The 21,306-nt window shown below is 43.5% G+C and overlaps 1 protein-coding gene across 1 annotated transcript; it reads right to left on the bottom strand.

Moving 5' to 3' along the window:
• Positions 1-26: 26 nt before the first annotated feature.
• On the bottom strand, positions 27-2,201 carry LOC143612080 (cytochrome P450 704C1-like; the record flags this gene model as incomplete). The annotated part of the gene is made up of 4 exons (XM_077086147.1): positions 1,797-2,201; positions 1,512-1,727; positions 1,141-1,431; positions 27-353 (listed from the first exon to the last, which is right to left on the bottom strand). Coding segments are annotated over exons 1-4 (1,146 nt in total), but the record flags the coding sequence as incomplete, so codon positions are not given.
• Between the last annotated feature and the right edge of the window lie 19,105 nt (positions 2,202-21,306).

Below are 21,306 nucleotides of genomic sequence, written 5' to 3'. Positions count from 1 at the left end.
CAAACACGAATCGAATGCATGCATACCACTGGCAAAGCAGGATATAGTCTAATAGTTTCGGTCAAAGCAGCATGAAGATATTGCATCTTGTCAAGTGCACTGTCACTCACACGGGCAGCAAAATCGGCAACATCTGTGATCTCTTGGTTCATGTTTGTTGCTTCTATGATTTCCTTTGCAACCTTATCTTGAACTTTAGGATGTTTGCAAAGCAAGTAAATGAACCAAGACATGCTGATCGCTATAGGATCTTTACCCGCAAGCATAAAGTTTAGTATTATATCGCGCAAGTACTTTGGATCTCTATCATTAAACTGAATAAACCGTGATAGGATGTCTTCTTTTTTAAGCAGCTGCAAGTTCCATAAACCAATGGTTGAATTAATAAAAAGATAATCACCTAACCAGCGATTAATTGCTGGTATCGTGTTTAGCGAAAATGGCCATTGACTTTTAATTTATTAAAAAAAAATTGTCGTCACCAAAAAAGATGACGTGTTTCTAGCTTATGCTGCGTCTGTGCAATAATATGGAACGTCCTGCCCAAAAGTTTTAAAAAGTTTAAAGCTAAAAATCAAAAAAAATATTTTATCTTTAATTACTAAAACTTCTAAAAAACAAAATATTTAAAAGCAATTTTTTAAAGGCTTTAAAAACTTATATATAATTATTAAAATTTAACATCTTAAAATGTTTAAATACTTAATTTGTAGTCATTAATTTTTAGGTGTGTTTTATAAATAAAATTATAAACTTATATTTAACTAAAACTTAACTTTTTAATATATTTAAATACTTAATTTTTATTCATTAAATTTTTAGAAAATTTAGAAAACCAAAATATAGTCGTGTTTTATAAATAAAATAAAAATCAAAATGTAGACGTACACGGACATATTTTTTTTAAAACATTTAAAACTTAGTTAGCGTTTGGTCAAACACATGATTTCTTTCTGCATTTAGAATAATAAGGACGTAATAAATTTCACACCAACGTTTGTTCTATATCCAAATTGTATGTCATGCATCATGCATGTGTTTCAAGAATTAATCCTTAACATCGATTATGAAGTTAGTTCAGTCTTTTTGACCCAACGAGTCAAACTATATATATCAGGGGAAAGTACGATAAAAGCTTACCAAACAATCATCCTTTGACTTCTTCATTTGCTCAAGCTTGACTTCTATCACCTTATAAACAAACTCATCAACAATTTTCATATTTTTCCTCAACTCTGCTTCAAATCCAATATTTAAAAACCTCTTGATCTTCCATGTTACATCAACAAATCTTTTATATGTTAAGTTGTTTGCGATATCGAATGCACGGCTAAACCTAACGCCTTCTTCATTTTGACCACTCAAGTTGTCAAGATCGATTCCAAAACCGACTTTGTATATTGAATCCGTCGTCGCTTTCATGAACAAGTCCTGTATGTATATATACACATAAAGAATGATATGTGTCACGCTAATTATTTAATACCAAATTAAGTCACTAGCTACATTACGTTTATATCAATTATTTGGTTGCTATCTGCTGCTTGTGACAATATCTTCCCGAGTTTTACTGTGTTGTTTCTGAATATTACACTGCTAAAATCTCTCAGGATTTTTGTAGAGAACTCTTGGCTCGAAACCTTCCTTTGTTCACGCCATTGGTCCCCGTCTACAGTGAATATTCCGTCTCCAAGTAGATCGGATGCGACGCTGTGGGTATGCTTTCCCTACAATATATATTTGTGCACAGTTTGCTCAAAAAGTTAACAAGATAAATAAATAGCTTAATTAATTACCTTGCCATAGTTTTTGAAATTGGTCTTGAGGATATACTCCACGTTCACGGGATCGGTTGTGTAAACCTCACCCTGAATAGGGCTAAGTATTCTGTAAGTTTTGTATTTTTCAGCGAGATCAGACATGTAATGATGCATCTTGTTGAAGTTGATGAAAAGATGAAACACGGTTGCACCAATAGGATGATACTTCTTCCCATGTTGTTGTGGTAATAATTGGTTGGAGATATAACTGTAAAGGACAAGAAGTAAAGGTATAAATACTGATGATATGAGTATTGGATTTGAGAGAAAATCCATGGAAGCTGCCATAGATGTTGTTTTGAAATAAGTGAGGGTGAGGTGTGATGAAGGAGAGGTGTTGATGCTTGCTTTTATACTGATTTTTGTGGATATTTAGAAGTCTGATAAAGTCAACTTAGACAATCAGGCTTGTTTCGACGTGAAATTTTAGAGGGATTAACTTAGACTATGATATTTTTGTTTCGCGGATGAAAAATAGGTCGCTAAAAGAAAACAACAAATGATAATAAATTATCATAAAATTATTTGGTATAACATACTTGATATATTATACGAGACACTTTTTTTCAATCAAAAAGCTAAATAAGTTCCATGTATAAAATTTTTTTTTTTTTTTTTTTTTTTTTTTAAGGAATAATATTGCATTTTATTTCTACTGATGAAACATAGATATTACATCAATATAGCAGGTAGGCGGGCAACAAGCTGCGCCGCCACCCCTTTCTGAATTGCAAACCCTAACCTGCTAAAGACATACCCCTGCCCCTTTGGAGTCGACACATTGCTATGCACAACCTGTTGGACCCTGGTTAGAAAACGGATAGCTTCCGGTGCCAAGGAGCCAAATGTATCAAAAGCCAGAGGGACAAAAACATGTTGGTTCTCTTCGCAGGCTTTAGCATGTTTCTCCACCTTCTTCGTTTCAGCCCTTTTTATTGCTTGCCCAGCTACAAACCCATTATCCCTCAAACCAGCTAAGGGAGATACCCCTGTGAGGTCAACACAAGCGTGTTTTCCCCCGGCCCAACCAAAGACGAGCAAATCTGCCGGTCGTAGAGTGGATCTCCCTTCCGTGGGGTCTGTAAGGAAGTTTACGGGGGCTTCCTTTTTAGCTGATATCCCAGCTCGCCTTAAGATGTCCCAAAGAACGTCCCGCACCCAATCATGTCGGTATTTGAACCCAGGCATCTCCTTGCAATGAACCGCATGCTCTCCGAATTTATCCAGGCAGGCCTTACGGCAGATCGGACATGTTTCGTCTTCGGGGTACATTGGGACCATCAAACGGTACTTAAGAATGGCCCTATACTCAACCGCAGACATGCTTTGGCCCAAGCCATCAATCGGGATAACGGTCAGAAAATCTTGGGCATGAGGACCTTGTAAGCATTCAAAAACCGCCTTCTGTCGGGGGGACAATCCAAAAACTTCTCCCAGGCTCTGAGCGATTTTTCCAAAAAGGGCATTCGCCAAAGTTTTTTGAGGCTTTGGTGGGGCGGTGTCCATATTAGAGAAACCGCCAATGTCAAAGTCTGGGAGAGCGCCATTTAGGCGTTCCAGGGCCTGCACGTAGTCTGGGTCCAGGTCGACAACTCCGCTATTCCTTAAGATGTGATTCTGTAGCTTCCAAGACTGAGCCCAAAAAAAAAAACTACAAGTTCATAAAACTTCTTTGAATTCAAGCACATTAGACACCTATATTACAAACATCCACTTTTCATTCCGTTTGTAGTAATTTTCAGCTGATTTATAAACCGTCCCTAACTAACAATCGGCTAATGTTTGAGGATGATGAATCACTTCGTATGCTGCCAATAAACTTTCTAGCCTCATATGAGAATGGAAAATTGCAGCATTATCTGCATCGGTGGATGAAGACTTACGAACATAAGAAATTCTGGTTGACTATGTTCCTAAAAACAGATAATTTCAAGAAACAACAAACACTACTAAAGTGGCTATATATACATACAAATCCATTTACGGATCTATATGCTCAGAACAGTTTGCTAGTTTGCTGGTATACTACCATAACGAAACTGCCTTTTATTTTCTTTATTCGGATCGAATTTATGTTGACTCCATTGCGGGGATCGCGTAGTTTGTTACGTCAGTTCCAAAAGAAAAAGTTTCCTTGGAATCGAGAAAGTTAAATGTAATTCTTAATTGCATAAAAGGATAAGCGCTTCGGTAAAGACAAGACATACTTTGATCATATGTACTTGGAATCTTTTTGCCAATTCGATAAAACGGCTTCGCCTCCTCGCTTTTGTTCAATATTATAAATAAATAAATAGCAACTTTAATGGAGATTTATAGCATCATTCAAGTAAATATAGATTAAGACTATAAAAACATAATCTTATAGTATAGCTAATTCCAGACCGATTAATGCAAGAACTACAAATAAAGGAATAAGATCTATAAAATACAAAATATCATTCATACATAGCATAGTCCAAGCGAACCTAGTTAAAATCTTTACTATACTATGACTGACCATCATATTAGCAAATAAACGTATTCCTAAGCTTAATGCACGAAAACAACAAGAAATTAGCTCAATGAGTACCAAAAAATGTGCTAATAATAGCGGGACCTCTGCGGCTAATAAAGAGTTTAAAAACCGAAGTCTGTTTCTATGACATCTCACTATAGTAATGCGAATAAAAACTGAAAATGAAAGACCTAAAATAATGAGAAGATGACTTATAACTGTAAAGCTATAAGGTATTATACCATGAAGATTACAAAATAGCAAAAAAGTAAAAGTGATCACATGCAAGGGAAAAACTTTTGTTTAACATTTCCTGAAGGACCCCGGAAGCTCTACTTTATGTTTCTTTCTTATGCCTAAAAGAGATCTTTCATTGAGAAGTTGGTCCTAGGGATAAAAGATCGAATCTCTTTAGTTGACCCATAGCTAAGAGCTAAGGTAGTCACATGAGAGCTTGTTTCATAATCAGATAAAGTAATTGGGACAACCCAAGCCAAGGATGATGCAAAACCTTTGGCACCAGCTAAGGCGACCTCGTGCGCAAGGTAGATGAAAGGTATGCCCATTGTACCCATGGCTGGTGCATTCATTGATGCAAGTCTCGGATCGATCTATTTATTTTTTCGGCTAGCCGTATTCATTCATCTCTTTTTAGTCGAGCTGAATTACATTCACCCTCTTCTTTCTTATGCCCATCTACCTTGCCTGTCTTGTCTTATTTAATTGGAACATAACCCAACCTATAAGTTACCTTATGATACACAAATTTTAGTGACCCTTTGTTCTTGCTTAAGAATCAGACCGACGAAAGTTGCATCTTTAACCAATGTCAGGATCGCATTTCGTTATAACAATATAAATCGGACAAGAACACACGAAACACAAAGTATGAGAACCCCTAGCGAATGTAGCCAGCGGAATCAACCACAAACAGTAAGTTGCTAATTATAGTGACTGAAGAACAAATTCCATTATCATCAATATCAATATTCAATCAGATACACGAAAACTTAGGGTTTTAGAAGGAATGTCGGAATATCAATAAAGTAGTTAAATGCGGCCGTCAAATATGTGTAAAGAGGTCTCACATCAATGTGACCTAAACATTCTATTTATAGACACACCTAACATTTCTTCTAGAAACCCTAATCATTACAAATACTAAACAAAATTATTACAAGTATAAAACAAGTCTTCGAGCAGACATCTTCATTGACGAGTAGAGCTTCTTTGACCTCGTAATATTCGAGCAGACTTCAGCTTCACGAGCATACCAAACTTTGGTTGGATAGCTCCTACAAGCAAACAAGTTCTTTGCTTGAATCTCTTCATCCTTTACTTAGAATTATTTGAACAATCTAAGTATGCTTGGGTATTGTAGACTTGCTCGAGGATGAATCATGTTAGGAGTAACACTTAGAGAAATTCCACAAACTCCTTACCAGCATACTTGAGATCCAACATTATTGAATACCTTGCTCGACCCACTAAGTTGCTCGTGAACTCAGTTTAAAAAAAGTATTATCAAGGGTTTGCTCGTTAGTGAACCATGCTTGATAAAGAACAACCTTGCTCGGTGAAGTGTAGTTTGCTCGAAACAAACACTTAGAAGATTTACATGAAGAACATCCTACTCGTATAGGATATATTGCTCGAGGAAGTACATACCTTGCTCGTAGTGCCTGAGCAGCTGAGCTTGCTCGGAATCCTTAACAAATCTAGGGAGGTTGAGAAGATTTCAATTATTCCTTCGGACCCAACAACCAACACAGAAAAACCAAGCGCAAAAGAGGTTTCGAGTTGATCAAAATTACCTAAAAGTTATAGGACCCTATCAGAGCATTCTCATTAGACTCTCTAAAATTTTGTGAGGAGAGTTTGTAAATTATAGGTGGGGTTTTGAGTGGCTGTGAGTGTAAATTATAGGGTGGAAAGAGAAAATGTTGTGATTTTTTATAAATTTGAGGAAAAGGTAGTGATTTTTTGTAAATTATAGGATGGAGAGAGAAAACTGTAATGATTAAAGTACAAAAAAATATTATTTAATTAAACAGAAGAGAAAAATATGGTATTTTTTAGTGTAATTATAGAGATGAGAATAGGGAATCGGTTGAGAATGCTCTCACATTTACAACAGTCAATTCCAACTCCTTTTTTATCAGGAGGAAAATAGCTGTTTGCATGGATATGTCTCTCTATCGCCCTAAGAAAGCATGCCATATCGTCCCCCACCCCCAATAGATACAGGGCTTATATTTCGCGCTGAAGGTTGTCAATGCCATAGAGCTAGACATGTGAGCAACTGTACGCTTTCCATATAAGGATGGAGCTGGTTGTCATAACTCACCATTTACTTAGCTAGAACACAACTTCCAAATCATCCATCATAATTTATTCTACCCATTTATAAAGGATATAATTTCGATCTTAACTTGAAAAAGCCCGAGCCACTATCGACAGAAATGATTACTAGAGTATTTAAATAGTGGGTTAATGCTGTTGTTTTTTTATTATTAACTACAAATTTTTTGTCCATCTAAAATCCTTCAAACCTTGCGCTTGCAAGGATTTAAACCTATAACCTTATTTTAGTAAGGGGATACGATACCGCTAGACCAATAGGTCATGTGTGATTAATGCAGTTCTTATAAGCATAAGAGTACTGATGGCTGAAAATTGATATTACGTAGAGCAAATTACGAAGATTCATGCAGACATCAATAGCATATTTGTTTTCATTATTTAAAAGTCAGAAATAAAATTAATTTCAGATGATTTGAACATCAAATATCAGGATTCAGAATGCGATCAGAAGTCAATACAGTTCAAGCTATTTATATCAGGAATAGGCCGTCTATACATTGAAGTATCGGCCGTTGAAGAAACACTAAGTGAACCCCGGGGCAGATTATAGATAATCTGGGGGTTAAGTAATGTTTCCCACGAGGATGAGGTCCAGCAGAGAAGGTTGTTCTTCAGGGGACCTGCAAAACAGACACTGTAAGCTCGTCACTGAGAAGGGGGGGGGTTCCTCCTTGTGACCACCCTCCGGCGTGAGAATCAGACTAGATTGCTCTGAATATAAGTGTATATTAAGAGATTGCTAGATAAGATTGAGATATCAGATGATGTCCTTACCATTCCATGGTGTTGGAGTATTTATAGCCGAAGGTAGGTTTCCTAGAAGGTACAGCCGGCTGAATAGTATTCCTGTTCTACCAACAGTGGACTACGCACAGGCCATGCTGGTTGGTGGATAGGCTACGGCCAACAGTAACAAGGTCGGCTGTACACTGTTCCTTTACTGCCGGCTACGCACTGTTCCACCAACTGTAGGCTGCGCACGTCCCATTGTAAGGGTTGGTGAGTAGGCAGCGGCTAATAGTGACAAACAGTACTAGAGGGTGCTCCTCCTCGTACTGTTGTCGGTGAGCTGTCACCCTGTGATTGGTTCACGGGCTGTTCTGGTCAAATCGTCTGTTCTGCCCACACCTTAGTAGGTATAGTACGAAAGATCTTCCAGAAGCATACGGACTGGCTCATTTAGGCGGGAGTGTTCCCGCCTTGCTCATTCCTTCATGTGACTACTGAAGTAGCTAATGCCTTGTGCGTGTAGCCTTGCTGTTAGTGCGGGTAGCCTTCCCTGATGGCTTGTATCCGCAGCTGCGGGAACAGGCGGGGTACTTCACCATTGGGAGGCTTTCCCTGCAGGTACAGCTAGCGTACTGCGCGTAAGGTTCTCTGAGCATGGTGGGTCCTGCTGGAGCAGTTGGTCGTTGCGCAGACGTCCCTGTTCAAGGTGAGTCTTGCGGGTCCAACTGGGCTCTGCTGGGACCTACCTCTTCAAGTCCCCCCAGTCCAATGTTCTTCTCATGAATTATTAATAAGTGAGGTGAACTTTTGGACTTAGCAAGGGGTTTTGAAAAGGGTTTAGTTTTTAGGTTTTCCGTGGTGATTCTTTCCGCGGTTTTCTTGATGTCACGCAGAAATTCCCGACTTTTCTGCTTGATCTTTGGGTGTGAAGCGGGTAGGTTTGTAACCTCCTCGCACGTCAGGAGCGTTGAGTCCCACTTGTGTGGATTCTCCATGGGGTTTTGGTAGTTTTAAACATATTGATCAATTATGCTAAAACCACCAATCCCATCATGGAGTTTCAAACAATATAGTTCTCGACGTTCCCGTCATGCGGGGATGTTATTCCCGTTTCCGCAAGCATGGCCCAGAAGATCCTTCTTGGTTTGAATTCCCTGCAGAGTGCTAAGTATGTGAAGGGTTTTGCCTTGACACTGTACCCGCACTCGTCTTACGGTTACTTTACTTCCAAGGTATTCCTGGCGTCAATTCCCTGCGGGTGCTCAGTATGTGAAGGGTTTTGCCTTGACACTGTACCCGCACCCGTCTTATGGTTACTTGGTTGCCAAGGTAAGGGGTATTTTCCCGCTTACTTTTGAATCTTTTTGAATTTTTTTGAAATTCGAAGAGTTGGTGAAAGGATAAGAACAGTCCAAACCTCAGAAACGTCGTGCGACGGTTTCTTCTGACTGTGTCAGGACGTGCAGGAAGTTATGGTGACGTGACAGTACCTGGTCATTCCAGACGCTTTTTCAGGCGCGTGGGCCCGATTTTTCGGGCGCGTAGCCGCGAAATTAATGGTATGCGTCCTTTCAACAGCTGTTGCCAGCTTGCTTTTTGCCACGTGTCATAGTTTCATTGCACCTTCGATTTCTCTCTCCTCCGCATTAAATTCATCGCATTAATTGCGATTAGTATATAAAGGGGGAGAGGGTTCTTTGTAATTCACACTTTCACTTTTCTCTTCATCTTTAGAACGATTTCCGGTGAATACTCAACTTTTCAGTCGAGCCTTTTCTCGAAATCGTTTTCTTTCATCTGCAAGATGTCGTCTCGTGATCTTGAGTCTACAGCCGATGACAAGAGTACTGCTGGCGAGTGCCAGTGTGCTCTGCCTGTCGATCTGTATCAGTACGTCGTCAGGAAGTTCATGCTCGAGTCTCTCGAGCCTGAGTTTCCTGAACCCCATCAGACGGTGTACGATGCCCCCAGAGGCAAGATCGGGGTATATGCTGCATTCTTTGTTTATGAGAATCTTAGGTTCCCATTGACAAAGTTTGTGTACCGTGTCCTGGAGAGGCACGGTGTGCACCTGACCGAGGTGCACCCGATGGCGATTGCCAAGATCCGGCACTTCGAGTGGGTGTGCCGGATTCTGGGCATTGAGCCCTATGTTGACCGCCTGATGACCTTTTACACTTGGAGGTGCATCCAGGGGTGGTATACGTTGATAACCCGAATTAAGGGTTTGAAGATTTGCGCAACCGAGCGCAGTCTTCGCTCGTGGAAGCGGGAGTTCTTCTACATATCCGCTCGCGCCATCCCCCTTGCCATGAAATTCAAGAACGGGCAAGCTCTTCCCAGCCTTCACGCCTCCAACTACTAGGAGGCGGAATGGTTCTCGAAGATATCCCGGGTCCAATCTCCGGTTTACCGGTTTGCGGAGTCCGGGATGGTGATGCTCGGGATGAGCCGGGTGTGGAAGAAAGCGGATGCGCGAAAGATTCCGATCGTCCTCGAATACGGTTCGAACTCTGTTCCTTACGGTATGCCTTGTTTATTTTTGTTGATTTAGAATCTCTTCTAACTTCTTTCCTGATTATTTCAGAGGGGAACGACTTGCAGTCGCTCATGCACCCGCGGGAGGCTGATGGTCCCGCTCGGATGGGTACTCGCGCTCTAGACGAGAACGAGTTGCCCATCCTAGAGCAAACGGCGGATCGGTTCGTGGAGGTCTATCCGCTCGGCCACGAGATCCTTAGCGCCAGGCGGCCAGGTAAGGCGCTATTCGACCCTCGACCCCTCAATGTTGAAACCTCTGCTGGAATTCCTCTAATCGTATGTTCTGATGAGGAATCCGCAGATGGTCCTCCGTTGGTGCGGAAGAAGAAGGCTGCCGGCGGGAAGGGGAAGGAGAAGGTGGCCTCCACTGCCGATCCGGCGCCTCGGTCTGGTTCGGAGACCGAGAGCGAAGAGGTGGCGGGGAATCCCGGTGGTGATAAGACCGCTCCGGAGGCTGCAACGATTGTCACCTCCGGAGAGCCCAGGATAACAACGGTGGCCGGCGTGAAGAGGCCGGCTCCATCGGGTTCATCCCCGCCCGTCCGCACTTTCAGGCTCAAGAAAACCCGTAAGTACAAACTTCCTTTGTCTTAACTTCATAGTTTTCCATCGTTGATACGTATCTTCTTTGTGCAGGCGTGGATGTTGACGCATTCCAGGGTGGAGTGCAGAGGAGTACCTCTCCGCCAATGACGGTAGGCTTGGTCAGCCTACCTGAGGCGACGACCCCGCCGCCTGCGCCTGCTTCCGCTGGTTCAGTTGCTCACTCTGAGCAGACTGTTCCAGCTGTGATGACGTCACCGCCGGCTGTGAGTGCCATTTTTACCGCATCTTTCACCGAGCCGGCGGTTACGTTTGCTGCGGAATCCGCAGCGGCGACCGCGGCGGACTTCACCATGCCTCCTCCGTCATCGGCCTCGACGGCCGATCCTTCAGGTACACATGGGGCTTCTCGCCAACCTCTGCCTCCTTCCCATCTACCTGACCTCTTGGACGGATTTCCCTTGGGTTCAGGTGACGGGTTTGGCGGCTATCGGCCTGTTATTGACCATACAGGTGCGTAGAGTTCTTTTGGCCTAATTTATATATATATATATATATATTTTTTATCATCTTTTCCTAACTGCTTTTTGTTTTTTGCAGTGTCGGATTCCAATGAAGTGTATGTTCCACGATGGAACATCCGCCGAGGAACAACCCTTCGCACACCTGTGGAGTGCGTGGAGTGGGCTCGTCACGCTGCTCCCAGTGGTGCGTTGGGGGAAGCCATGGCTAGCTACCAGGAGGGTAGGCTAAGCAATGAGCTTCGGGTTCTCCTGGCCCGGATGCAGCCGCGCGTCGAGCTGCTTTGTCGTGAAAACGACAAGTTAAAAGCAGCTCGCATTCAGGAAGTAGCTCAGGCGCGGGCTGTCCGGGAGGAGAATAGGAGGCTCTCCGCCGCGGCTGCGGAGAAGGAGAAGGCGTTCAAGGCCCTTGAAGTTGAGGTTCAGGCCCGTCTCGAGGCTCGCTCCAAGGCTGCCCAAGCTGTTAATGAACAGCTTTGGCTGGCTAAGGAAACTGCTAGGAACGCAACTGAGAGGGCCACCAAGGCTGAAGCTGTTGCCGAGCCTCTACGCATGGAGAATGAAGAGCTTAAAGCCAAATTAGAGGCTCTCCAGCAGGCTCATGATGCCTTGGCGATGGAGGACGCGAAGAAGCTCCAAGAGATCCTGGACCAGAGGGGCGTGCTTGACCACACTGAGCGGAAGCTAAAGGGCGTCGAAGAGGCTGCTGCAAAGGAAGTGTTGCTTGCTAACCTTAATAAAAGTGAAGCCGAACGCGCCTGTACCCAAGCTCAAGCCGCCCTCCAAGAAGCTCTGGTTGCCAAGGAATGGCTTCTTCGAGAAGCGTTGTCTCGGGTAAGCTTTTCATGTCTTTACGCTTTTTTTTTGTAAATAGAAAAGGTTCTGATACTTGTATTTTTTCTTTGTAGGTTGTGCATCGGGTCTTTTCAGAGACATCTTATGACGATGCTATGAGCGCAGCCCTCAACGCTTCTCATGAGGATGGGGAAAAGGCCGGTTTCCTGCTTGGTCTAGGGTTCGTTGAGAAAGGCATCCCGCCTTCCAACTTCCCTTTGTACGATGTGAATACTGAAGCTGTTTATGACCAAGCAGTGAACCAGTATGCCGCCTTCCTGCATCCGGTGGTGGAGAAGGTGAACGAAGTCGCTGCTGCTGATGATGGGCTAGCTATCCTTAAAGCTTTCCTTGAACCACCACGCTCTACTGATGGAGCGGGTCCAAGTGGAAGTGGTCCTGAAGCTTGATTCTGAAGATCCCTTTCCACCATTAGCGTAGATTTTTTGCTTTTGTATAGCTATCTTTGTAATATTTGAATTTGATGAAATAAAGATTGTGTTAGTTCTTTGCCTTGTTTATTTTACGCATGTTTTGATCTAACTTAGTAATTTCTTTAGTACTTAGATAAGTTAACTTTTTAACGTGGCAAATTATAAGTTTGTTTCGCTTCCTCTTTCATGATTGTGCGGGTATGACCGTCACTTACACTTAGTAGGATGGCTTAACTTTACTTATATCCGACCTGCGTGGAAGTTTTCCTCATCTTTTCCTTTGAAATTTTCTAAGTGTTCAGAATAAGTTAACCTTTGAACGTGGTAGATGATAGGTTGAAGTTTTGCTTCCTTGTTCGTGATTGTGCGGGTAAGACCGTCACTTGCACTTACAAGGATGGCTAAACTTTACTTACATCTGACCTGCGTGTAGGTTTTCCTTAAAGAGATTTCTAGCGTTGTGTTTATGCGGGTTTTGCCGCCTTCCACACGTAACGACTTACTTCTTCTCCCATTTATGCGGTGAATACCGGCACATCAGTGTGGGAAGTTCATAAGTATAAAGGTAAGGCTATCAACACATTGCGAAAGGAGAATCATTTCCATTAGAAGTGGCTCTAGGCCTTTTCTTTACAAGTTTGGAATTGATCTACATATAACATTTGCGTAATTGAGCTCCATTCCATGTTCTTGGGATGGGAGTGCCATCGAGCCTTTCGAGCATGTATGCGCCCTTTCCCAGGACCTCTTTGATAATGTATGGCCCTTCCCAGACTGGGGCCAGCTTTCCTGGGCGTTCTTGGTTCGAAGCCTCGTTGTTACGCAGTATGTAGTCTCCTACTTTGAAGTTGCAGAGTTTTACCCGCGTGTTGTAGTACTTTTGCATTTGTCGCTTGTAGTTCTCTTCACGCACTGCGGCTAAGTCTCTGCGTTCCTCGGTTAGCATAAGGTCCAACCGTCTTTCCGCATCATTGTCTTCTGGCTGAATCAAGACCCTTGGTGAGGGTAAACCAATTTCGACCGGGACCATGGCTTCAGTGCCATAAGTGAGGCTGAACGGGGTTTCTCCCGTACTGGCCTTCTTCAGCGTTCTGTTTGCCCAAAGGACGTGCGGAAGCTCGTCCACCCAGCCGGATCTGTGTTCCAAGAGTCTCTTCTTGATGCCTTCGACGATGCTCTTATTTGCTCTTTCCACCTCACCATTACCTTGCGGGTGTGCCACTGAGGTAAAGGTGTGGGTGATTTGAAGTTCTTTCAGCCACTGTTGTAGCTTCTTGTCAGCAAAGTTGGTGCCGTTATCGCTCACCAAATTCTGTGGAAGTCCAAAACGACAAATAATAAATTCCCAAATAAATTTTTTGATATGTTTTGCGGTTGTTTGGGCTAAGGGTTTTGCTTCTATCCACTTGGTGAAGTAGTCGATGGCTACCACTAGGAACTGAACATTTCCTGCTGCTGTAGGAAATGGGCCTGTCACATCGATGGCCCACTTCTGAAATGGCCATGAAGAAGTGACTGGAACAAGTTCATTCTTCGGGCGGTGCGTGTTGGGTGCGTAAAGCTGGCAAGACCTGCATTTTCTGATGTATGCCAGCGCATCCGTATGCATCCCCGGCCAAAAGTATCCCGCGTTGTTTAGCTTAGCTACAACAGCGCGGGGACCTGCGTGTACTCCACAGATGCCTTCGTGTACTTCCCTTAGGAGGTAGTCAGCATCTTGGTTGTCCACGCATCTTAAGAGTGGGCCAAGAAAGTTACGTCTGTAAAGGATGTCATCGATGAGTTGATAATTCAGTGCTTTACAGCGTAGTTTTCTTGCCTGTGTTTTTGACTCTGGTAGTGTACCTGCCGCAAGGTATTTTATTATTGGTATCATCCATGTTTCTGTGCCGGTTTGGATGACACAAATTTCCTTGTGCGGGACCGAAGGTGTCTCGAGGAGTTCAATGCGGATGTCCTTTCCTAAGTGGGTGAAGGCTAACGATGCAAGCTTGCTTAACGCATCCGCAGATTTGTTTTCACTTCGCTTGACATGTATGACTTTGCAGTCGTTGAAATTGCGCATAAGGGATTTTGCTTGTGCGAGGTGCAGGGCCATTGTGTCGTTCACGGCCGTGTACGTCCCGTTGATTTGATTGGCTACTAACATGGAATCCACGTGGGCTTCCAAGTTTTTCACTCCCATCTTACGCGCAATTCTCAGCCCAGCCAAGAATGCCTCATACTCGGCTTCGTTATTCGTACTTGGAAAATCCAGTCGAATAGCGTAAGTGTATTCTTGGCCTGCTGGGTTGGTTAGTTTCAGCCCTGCGCCTGAACCCTCGTTACTGGCTGCTCCATCAGTGTAGAGTCGCCAGACATCATTGATGTCTTGTGCTGGAGAGGGTTGAGCCTCTTCCTGGCACTCTTTTTCCCGCGATGCAGGCACTTCCGCAATAAAGTCGGCCAAAACCTGGCCTTTTACGGCTGGTCTTGGCTTATACTTTATCGCGTACTCCCCCAACTCAATTGCCCATTTGGCTAGGCGTCCCGATAACTCGGGTTTGCCTAGAACGTTTGCAAGTTTGAAGTTGGAGAGAATGGTGATTGGGTGACCCTGGAAATATCGTCTTAACCTGCGTGAAGCGTGTATAAGTGCTAAGACTAATTTTTCGAGGGTAGAGTACCGGGTTTCTACGTCTGTTAGGATACGACTGACATAATAGATTGGCATCTGGATGCCTTTTCGCTCTACTAGCAGGACTGCCCCGGTTGCTCTATCTGTTGCGGAAAGGTATAGGATTAACTCCTCTCCCGCTTTTGGTGCTGTGAGCGTTGGGAGTTCGATCAAGCGTGACCGAATCTCCTGAAAAGCTGCTTCCGCTTCTGGTGTCCAGCGGAAGTGCGTTTTCTTTAAACAGTTTCTCAATGTTGACACTAAGGGAAACGACTTATCCGCGTGGTTTGCCAAAAAGCGATTAAGTGCCACTAGTCGTCCATTCAGTGTCTGAGCCTGTTTGATGGTGGTAGGTGATTCCATTTTGATTATGGCTTCGACCTTTTCAGGGTTCGCTCTGAAGCCATCTTTAGTGACGATGACCCCCAAGAACTTCCCTTCTTCCATTCCAAAGGCACACTTGCTCGGGTTGAGCTTCATGTTTATCTTCCTGAGCGTGTTGAAAGTTTCTTCGATGTCCTTCAACATCGCTTCTGGGTCAGGGCTTTTGATGACCAAGTCATCCATGTAGACTTCCAAGTTCCTCCCAATTTGGGCATGAAACTGGTTGTCCATCAGGCGTTGGTATGTGGACCCGGCATTCTTAAGTCCGAATGGCATCATTTGGTAACAAAATGTGCCATCGGGCGTCCGAAAAGCGGTTTTGTCCTGATCATCAACGGCCATGTGGATTTGATGGTACCCCTTATACGCGTCCAGGAAGCATTTAAGGCGGAACGGTGCCAACGAATCCACCTTAAGATCAATTTCTTTGGGGCAGTCCTGCTAGTAGGTAACGGATAACAATCTTTGGGGCATGCTTTGTTCAAGTCCTTGAAATCTATACACATGCGCCATTGTTTGTTATTCTTCGGTACCATAACGGGATTTGCAACCCAAGTTTGATATCTACTAACGCGTACGATGCCTGCGTCAAGGAGTTCCTTGACTTGGGTTCTACACGCGTTAGTTTGTTCTGGCCCCATTACTCTGCGCTTTTGTACGATTGGCGTAACAGCCGGATCGCATTTGAGCTTATGCTCTGCCTTACTTCGGGGTACACCAGTCATGTCAGCTGGCGTCCACGCGAAGATGTCAGCGTTTTTTTGTAATAAGCGCTTGAGTAAGGTGCGTGTGGGATCAACAACTGTTGGGCCAATGGAGACGGCCTGGTCAGGATATTTGCCGTTGAAGGCCCATCTTTCTGGTTCGGTGATGGTTGGTTTAGCCATCTTTGGTTTGGGTTTAGATGAGACAAATGCGATGCATACCTGGGGAATGCCGGTGATTATCGCTACACCCTCAGCTGTTGGCCATCCCATCATGCCGTGGACTGAGGATACCACGGCGTTGAATCTTGCCATCCCGTCTCTTCCGAAGAGAATGTCGTATGTGTGGTGTGGCTTCCTCATCACGACAAAGTCCACATCTTCTGTGCGGGAGTGTTTCCCATCCGTAAGAGTGACGGGGAAAGATAGGATACCCAGGGGGGTGTTTGTGCTGCCATCAAACCCTTTCATCGAGGCGCAGATCGTTTCCAGGCGTTCCTTGTCTTCGTCATCTAGCTTGTCGAAGAACTGCCTGTACATCACCGTTGACGAGGCGCCGTTGTCAGCAAGAGTGCGAGAAGTGATGTAGTGCCCCAGCTGGCTTTTGATGACGATAGGGCCTTCTTTGCTGGGTCCTCCTGGCACTCGCGGGAAGCGCACCTCAGCTTCCTTCCACGCACATGGTTCTGTCGTTCGCCTTTTTCTTCCTCTGATCTTACCATGAACCATGTTGATGCTGATGTCAACGGGCTTTCGTCCGTTGCCTCGGTACCGGTTGTCGTTCCTTCCTCCCTTCTTGATTGATGCCACCAGGTGTGCCAGTCTTCCATCCTTGACGAATGCTTCAACAATATCCTTCAAGGATGTACACTCTTCCGTACCATGACCTTTTGTCCCGTGGAAGTCACAGGATTTGCTCTGATCCGCATTAGGTCGCTGCCGGATCATTGGAGCTTTTGGCCATGGTAGCTTTTCAGTGGCAAATATCTCCGTGACGCTTTTGGTGAGTGGCGTCCACCGGTGCTTTTGGCTTGAAGGGTGTGTGTGATTTCTTCCGCCAACAAGAGGGTGAGAGCTGGATGAGGTGTCAAAGTTTACCCTACTGCCAGATACCTAGCTTCCTCTTTTTGTTCTGTCGGGCGATCCGAACATTGTTCTCTCTTGTCCTCTGCGTGTAGAGGTGTGTACTCTGGGGAAGATCCCTTCCCAGTTGCTTCTCCGTCTCGGCAAAGCGCTTGGCCGCCGTCATGATGGCATCCCATGTTGATGGCATGCCATCCTTACCCGTCAATGTGCGGATAAGCTCTGGGTATTCGGCGCCTTGGATGAAAGCGGCGCGAACAAGATCTTCACTTATGTTGCCGAGACTTAGCTTTTTGGAGTTGAAGCGGGTGATGAAGTCTAGTAAAGATTCATCCTCCTCTCTAACGCAGTTGAGGATCGTCCACTGTTCTTCAGTATATTTCCTCTGCTGGCCGAAGTGCTGGCTGAACTTGTTCTGAAAGTCCGCCCAATCATATATGTGGTGGACCGGTAAACGATCGAACCATGCCCTGGCCGCTCCAACCAGAGTCATCTGGAACATATAACACCACGTGGGTTCCGTCCAGTTACTGACGGTTGCCCCCGCAATGAATCTGTTCAAGTGGTCGTCTGGGTCGGATAGACCATCATAAGTGCCAATGTTGGACATTTGTTTGGCACTTCTCGGGGCGATTGCTTCCGCAATGTCCCTTGCGAACTTTGACTTTCCTGCATTTGTAGCAGTTGGTCTAAAGGTTTTGGAGAAGTCACGCGGGTTTCTCTCCGCATTCGTTGGTTTAAAAGCTTCCCCAAAATTCCTTTTCGGTTGGAAGTCCGTTTCCTTACGCTTCCCTTTCGCCTTACGGCGAGGGTTTGCGTCGGTATCGGATTCTTCCCTCTCGTCGTCTGAGTACTCGCACTCACTGTTCATATTGAGATGTTGGCGAGTACTGCCGAATTCGTCAGCCTGTTGAACTGAACGCAAGCGTTCATCCAATTCAGCTTGGAACTCTCTCTGACGTGCTTCGGCCCACGCCTTCACTTGATCTAGTGTTTGGCGAGGGACCCTCGTTCGTTTTTCCAACTGGGCATCAGTGAACCCCAGTGGAATATTTACTGCACTTGCCCCGGATTGGGTAGTCGGGTAGTGTTCGTAAGATTTGTATAACCGCCGGTGTTCCCCCCAGTTGCTGGGGTTGTGGTTACCGGGGTTTCTTGGTCGATTACTGGCCTTGGGACCGGAGTAACGTTAACCATTTCTTCAGAAATTTTGAAAAAACTAATAATTAGTTCTAGCTTTTATGCACGGATGGCGCCAATGAAGAAACACTAAGTGAACCCCGGGGCAGATTATAGATAATCTGGGGGTTAAGTAATGTTTCCCACGAGGATGAGGTCCAGCAGAGAAGGTTGTTCTTCAGGGGACCTGCAAAACAGACACCGTAAGCTCGTCACTGAGAAGGGGGGGTTCCTCCTTGTGACCACCCTCCGGCGTGAGAATCAGACTAGATTGCTCTGAATATAAGTGTATATTAAGAGATTGCTAGATAAGATTGAGATATCAGATGATGTCCTTACCATTCCAAGGTGTTGGAGTATTTATAGCCGAAGGTAGGTTTCCTAGAAGGTACAGCCGGCTGAATAGTATTCCTGTTCTACCAACAGTGGACTACGCACAGGCCATGCTGGTTGGTGGATAGGCTACGGCCAACAGTAACAAGGTCGGCTGTACACTGTTCCTTTACTGCCGGCTACGCACTGTTCCACCAACTGTAGGCTGCGCACGTCCCATTGTAAGGGTTGGTGAGTAGGCAGCGGCTAATAGTGACAAACCGTACTAGAGGGTGCTCCTCCTCGTACTGTTGTCGGTGAGCTGTCACCCTGTGATTGGTTCACGGGCTGTTCTGGTCAAATCGTCTGTTCTGCCCATACCTTAGTAGGTATAGTACGAAAGATCTTCCAGAAGCATACGGACTGGCTCATTTAGGCGGGAGTGTTCCCGCCTTGCTCATTCCTTCATGTGACTACTGAAGTAGCTAATGCCTTGTGCGTGTAGCCTTGCTGTTAGTGCGGGTAGCCTTCCCTGATGGCTTGTATCCGCAGCTGCGGGAACAGGCGGGGTACTTCACCATTGGGAGGCTTTCCCTGCAGGTACAGCTGGCGTACTGCGCGTAAGGTTCTCTAAGCATGGTGGGTCCTGCTGGAGCAGTTGGTCGTTGCGCAGACGTCCCTGTTCAAGGTGAGTCTTGCGGGTCCAACTGAGCTCTGCTGGGACCTACCTCTTCAGCCGTCTATACATTGAAGTATCTTGAAATTTTGCAACAAAAAACAAAAAAAAAGTTGTTACAGATTTTAGACGAAAGCTGAGCCATGAGATTGAATGAGTGTGTAAGATAGTGTTTTGTCCTATTTGTGGCATTTACTCTTAATTAAGACCTAGCTACAATAGCCAAGTTGAATAAGTCAATAAGCACATATTAACGTAGCGACATGTAGGGCTGCCTAGGAACAAAAACTCATGAAGCCAAGGTCAGCGCAGACTCAGTTCGTTAACAAATTCAGGGGCGGATCCAGTGTTGAGTCAGAGGGAGCGTATGCACACACTCAAATCTCTAGTTTATATTATAAACTTCTAATATATTAAGCACAACGACCCATGTGTTCCATCCTTATTATTTTCAGTGTCCCAAACCCAACCTTTTGTGCTCAATTTTTCAAACCTAAAATTTATTTTGTTATGAAAAATAGCAATTAAGCTCAAATTGTTTAATTGTCTAATAACATCATAAATTGAAATTTTGGAATATGCAAGTTATACGGGAGTAAGAGATGAAAAGGTTTTCACATCTAATCAAGTATGTGTCGTTTAAATTTTTTTTTTTTTTTTTTTTTGTGATTTCGGATTCTTGTTTTGTTTTGAAATATGAGATATGCTCATCAATTGTTTACATTTTTTATTTTGATTTATGTTGGTTTTGTTTTGATTTCATTGTTTACGTGTTTCTTGAAATTCAAAAGGCATGGGATTTTTGTTGTCATTTGAGGAACGATAACACATTCTAGCTAATTTAGAGCCTAATATGACTATTATAATAATTAGACCGAAATATGAAATTTATTCAGAGTATCAGTTTTTAATGATTAATAATTAATAAATCTACACTATTTAAATAACGAAAAAATGCACTTGCAGGTGTTATGAATGATGTTATAATTGACCGTTTTCAAAAGATAAAATTGCGTAAATGTCAATCATAATATGTATTTTGTTTATTATATATGCTGATGAAATTTGTTGCTTAACTTTCTATACATAATTTGTTTAATGTAACTTTTTTACCCGCCCCATTTTGGTTTGACCCGACTCATCTTGGGTTGACCCGTGTTAGTTTAACCAGGCCCATTCTAGGTTAACATTTTTTTTTTGGCACCCACTGGTTAAAATTTCTGAATCTGTAACTGTTTACAAACTGACCGGCTTGTTTACAACCAAGTCAATTCTAACAAGCTAATTTCAAATGAGCTTCAAACTATTTGAACAAGTCTAACTTAAGACGATCATTACCCGAGGCACGGGCAACCTTGTTATATTATCGCGATGTGAGTTAGCATGTCAACTTTCTTTTACGTTATTTATAAGTTGTCTAGGTCAAACTCTCTTTATTTGGATCGCTCAGCGCCTCACCAATCACCATATTAAATATGGTTTGAGCAACAACTCATTTATTATGATATCTTGAATGTGTAGCAGCCATACGTCTAAATCAAATAGAAAGTCAAAATATCTTATTTTTGGATAAATACTTTGAGAGATTTTGATCAGGAAAAGATAGAATAGAGAAATTATTCAACTTTTGTCTTATCAATTATGATCTCAAACTGTTAAGTACACAACTACCAACTAACAGTTTGTTACAACTATTACAAGTTTACAACAAGAGATCTAACCAATTACAATGTTACAAGATCAGTCCTTTAACGTACTTCTGTTTATTACATTCAAGCCCTTAAACTTCTTACCCGTAACAATACTTTCCCCTTCAAAAGATTCTTGTCCTCAAGAATCCAAATAAGAAATGAGTTCCTCATTAACGGAGCTGCCAACAGTTTCGATCTTGAATAGAATTTGGAAGTGGATGCAATCAGTTTAGCTTGATGAAGTATTATTTGTTTACGGTTTGATTGATTATTACTCACATTATTTTGTTTGCGCAGCTATTATTTATCATTTATTACATATTATTATTAGTGTCAAA

The sequence above is a fragment of the Bidens hawaiensis genome, unplaced genomic scaffold (assembly GCF_021521415.1).
Source record: "Bidens hawaiensis isolate Kalapana, Puna unplaced genomic scaffold, B.hawaiensis_p1.1 tig00033175_1, whole genome shotgun sequence".
NCBI lineage: Eukaryota > Viridiplantae > Streptophyta > Magnoliopsida > Asterales > Asteraceae > Bidens > Bidens hawaiensis.
This window is presented reverse-complemented; position numbering and strand designations above follow the sequence as displayed.